The sequence below is a fragment of the Penaeus japonicus genome, unplaced genomic scaffold (assembly GCF_977035675.1).
Source record: "Penaeus japonicus unplaced genomic scaffold, GWHDUDI00000001_assembly GWHDUDI00000019, whole genome shotgun sequence".
Taxonomy (NCBI): Eukaryota; Metazoa; Arthropoda; class Malacostraca; order Decapoda; family Penaeidae; genus Penaeus; species Penaeus japonicus.
In genome coordinates this window covers 1,352,118-1,354,617 of record NW_028234421.1, presented here as the reverse complement: position 1 = coordinate 1,354,617, position 2,500 = coordinate 1,352,118, and the positions used below count along the sequence as shown (strand labels likewise).

Below are 2,500 nucleotides of genomic sequence, written 5' to 3'. Positions count from 1 at the left end.
TATTATATAAATATAAATATAAATATAAATATAAATATAAATATAAATATGAATATACATATAAATATACATATAAACATACATATAAATATACATATAAATATACATATAAATATATGAATATGAATATGAATATGAATATGAATATGAATATGAATATATCAAAGAGCAGGTGTGCCACCAAAATATTGGTTGTTTTTTAGTGTGCCGTCATACTAAATAGTTTGAAAACCACTGCGTTATAGCCTTTACTGGATCATGGAGCTGGAAGGAAAGAGTTTGCAAGGAGAGAGGAAAGGGGAAGTTTGACAGAAACAATCTGAGGGTGAACAAATGGCTTAAAATATTTGCACCAGTTGACATCCTATCCCTTGATCAGAAAATATCCCCGGTTCCAGGTGACGTCTTGAAACAAGTATTTTCTCGCTAAGTTCTGGGCAGGGCAGTTGTGATCTGCTGGAACAAAAACAATAGAATGCAAGATTGTTCTTAGTTATTTTTCAAAATTTCGTAGTCTCTGTTACCTTAAATTAGGTATTATATGATCATAAAGTGTGATATAACGTAAAAAAAAATCACGTCACACAAAACTACATAATATTGATGAAGTCATGGTAGGTTCTGCTTCTGAGTGGTTGAATAAGAAGATCTGAGTCAAAAAAAAATTGTAAAAGCAAATGTGAATGGCCAAGAAATACAAAGAAAATAAAATGTAATACTTTTTCTACTTTGTCAATTACCTGTGAAGTTACGTCACATCACGTCACAAGGTACATGTACATACACATATGTACATGTACGATCGTTTATATTATTCTTTTCGTTTAGGAAAAAAAGAAAAGTATAAAACACCTTTTTGGATACCCCACAAAAGCTTTTACTTTCCATTGGTATTATCACAAAGAGAAGAATATTGGCAAAGTTCAATAAAATAACACTACATGGAAATACTTTTACATGCCTTTACATTGTAGATGCAATCATGCAAACCATAAGGATAGATTGGGTGAAAAATGTTCTGAGAGGTTCAGTGCGGCCTTGCGCAGTGGGAAAACACCCCGGAATGAAACATTGCGTGCTTGTTATCCTCCCAGCGGAAGTGGGAGTAGGCAAAAAATAGTCCCATCATGAATGGGTTAATGGAAAGATTCCAAATTTCCTAGAAGTGAAGGGGATATAGCTAAAAAGGATTAGGATAGGATACAAGAAATAAAGGGACCTCACAGAGCCACAAACAAACAAGCAGACACAGTTCTTTTCTAAATATGTAGCAGAAAGAATCATAAGCCATAGGGAGCTATTTAGTAAATAACAAATAAAATATAATATGTGTAATCAAGACATAATTAGACAGAATGCAGTTGACAAATATAAAGTGACATCACATCAAAGACAATAGACGTCACCTCTTTGTCTCTCAAGTTCAGATCCCCAGCAAATATCATGGTGGAGTTATTTGCCGCTGATTTCATTCTGTTGAACGCCATACTGAGTTGTTCTGTGCGCTGTTTGGAGAATTCTGCTGTGCTTTCCAGGTGAGCATTTAATAGATTCAGCTTTATGTCTCCTATGTGAGCCTGTTGGAAAAAGAAGTTTAGGGATGGTACTGCAATGCTTCAACTTATGTCTCTTAACTATAACTGTGGTTCTACATGGTAACAATAAAAATAACCAGTATTATGGGATAAAAACAAACAATACCCAGTGGTACCAGGAAGTAATTTTAGCACACATGACAGCACATGACAGCTGTACTACCCTTGTACTACTCATACTACTGTACGGGTGCTTAATTTTCAAGGTTAGAGTGAATTCACACACAGGCCTAGAATGTAATAGTGTGGTAATGATGTTTTTTTTTTTCTTTTTTCTTTTTTTTATTTTTTTTTCTTTTTTTTTTTGTTTTTCCCTCGTCTTGGTTTCTGGACAAGCCAATTCATTTTTATTAATAAAAACATTGTATCCCAACAGCATACCTCAACACATAGCAGATTCCGGCCCATGACCGAATTCTGGAATTGGATGAGGTTATGGCCGTCAAAGTAGACTGTGGTCGGGTTTGTGTGGGTGGTGTGGGGTGGTGTGCGGGCGCCTCAGAAGCGTGGCCCATGGAGTGAAAGTATTCTCTGTGAGGAGAGGGGCCCACCTGCATGAACACAATGAACAACCACACGAACTGTGGCAGCAAGTCCTCCAGGTAGCTGTATGTCTCAGGAATCAATTCTTGCAGGAAAACTATATCAGCCTTCTCCCTGGATTTGAATGTATTAAAAGAAACATATATAGTGACTCGGAAAAACAAGGAAATTTAAAAGACACTGGTATAACATATATATATATATATATATACCTACAATAAGAACAAAAATACTTTGTAAGTAAGAAGGGAGGGAAGAAGGGAGGGAGGGAGGGAGGGAGGGAGGGAGGGAGGGAGGGAGGGAGAGGGAGGGGGGGGAGGGAGGGAGGGTAGGAGTGGAGGGAGAGGAAGCAGAGGGGACGA

General features: G+C 36.9%; 1 protein-coding gene across 1 annotated transcript in view; it reads right to left on the bottom strand.

Annotated features, from left to right (window-relative positions):
* LOC122249582 (tyrosyl-DNA phosphodiesterase 2) overlaps positions 1 to 2,500 on the bottom strand; it is a 14,779-nt gene that overhangs the window by 2,586 nt on the left and 9,693 nt on the right. Inside the window, exons 5-8 of the mRNA XM_086547187.1 lie at positions 2,178 to 2,252; positions 2,090 to 2,146; positions 1,977 to 2,055; positions 1,407 to 1,577 (exon numbers count right to left, since the gene is read on the bottom strand). Of these exons, the coding sequence (XP_086403313.1) occupies positions 1,407 to 1,577; positions 1,977 to 2,055; positions 2,090 to 2,146; positions 2,178 to 2,252 (382 nt within the window). The remainder of the gene's footprint in view (positions 1 to 1,406; positions 1,578 to 1,976; positions 2,056 to 2,089; positions 2,147 to 2,177; positions 2,253 to 2,500) is intronic.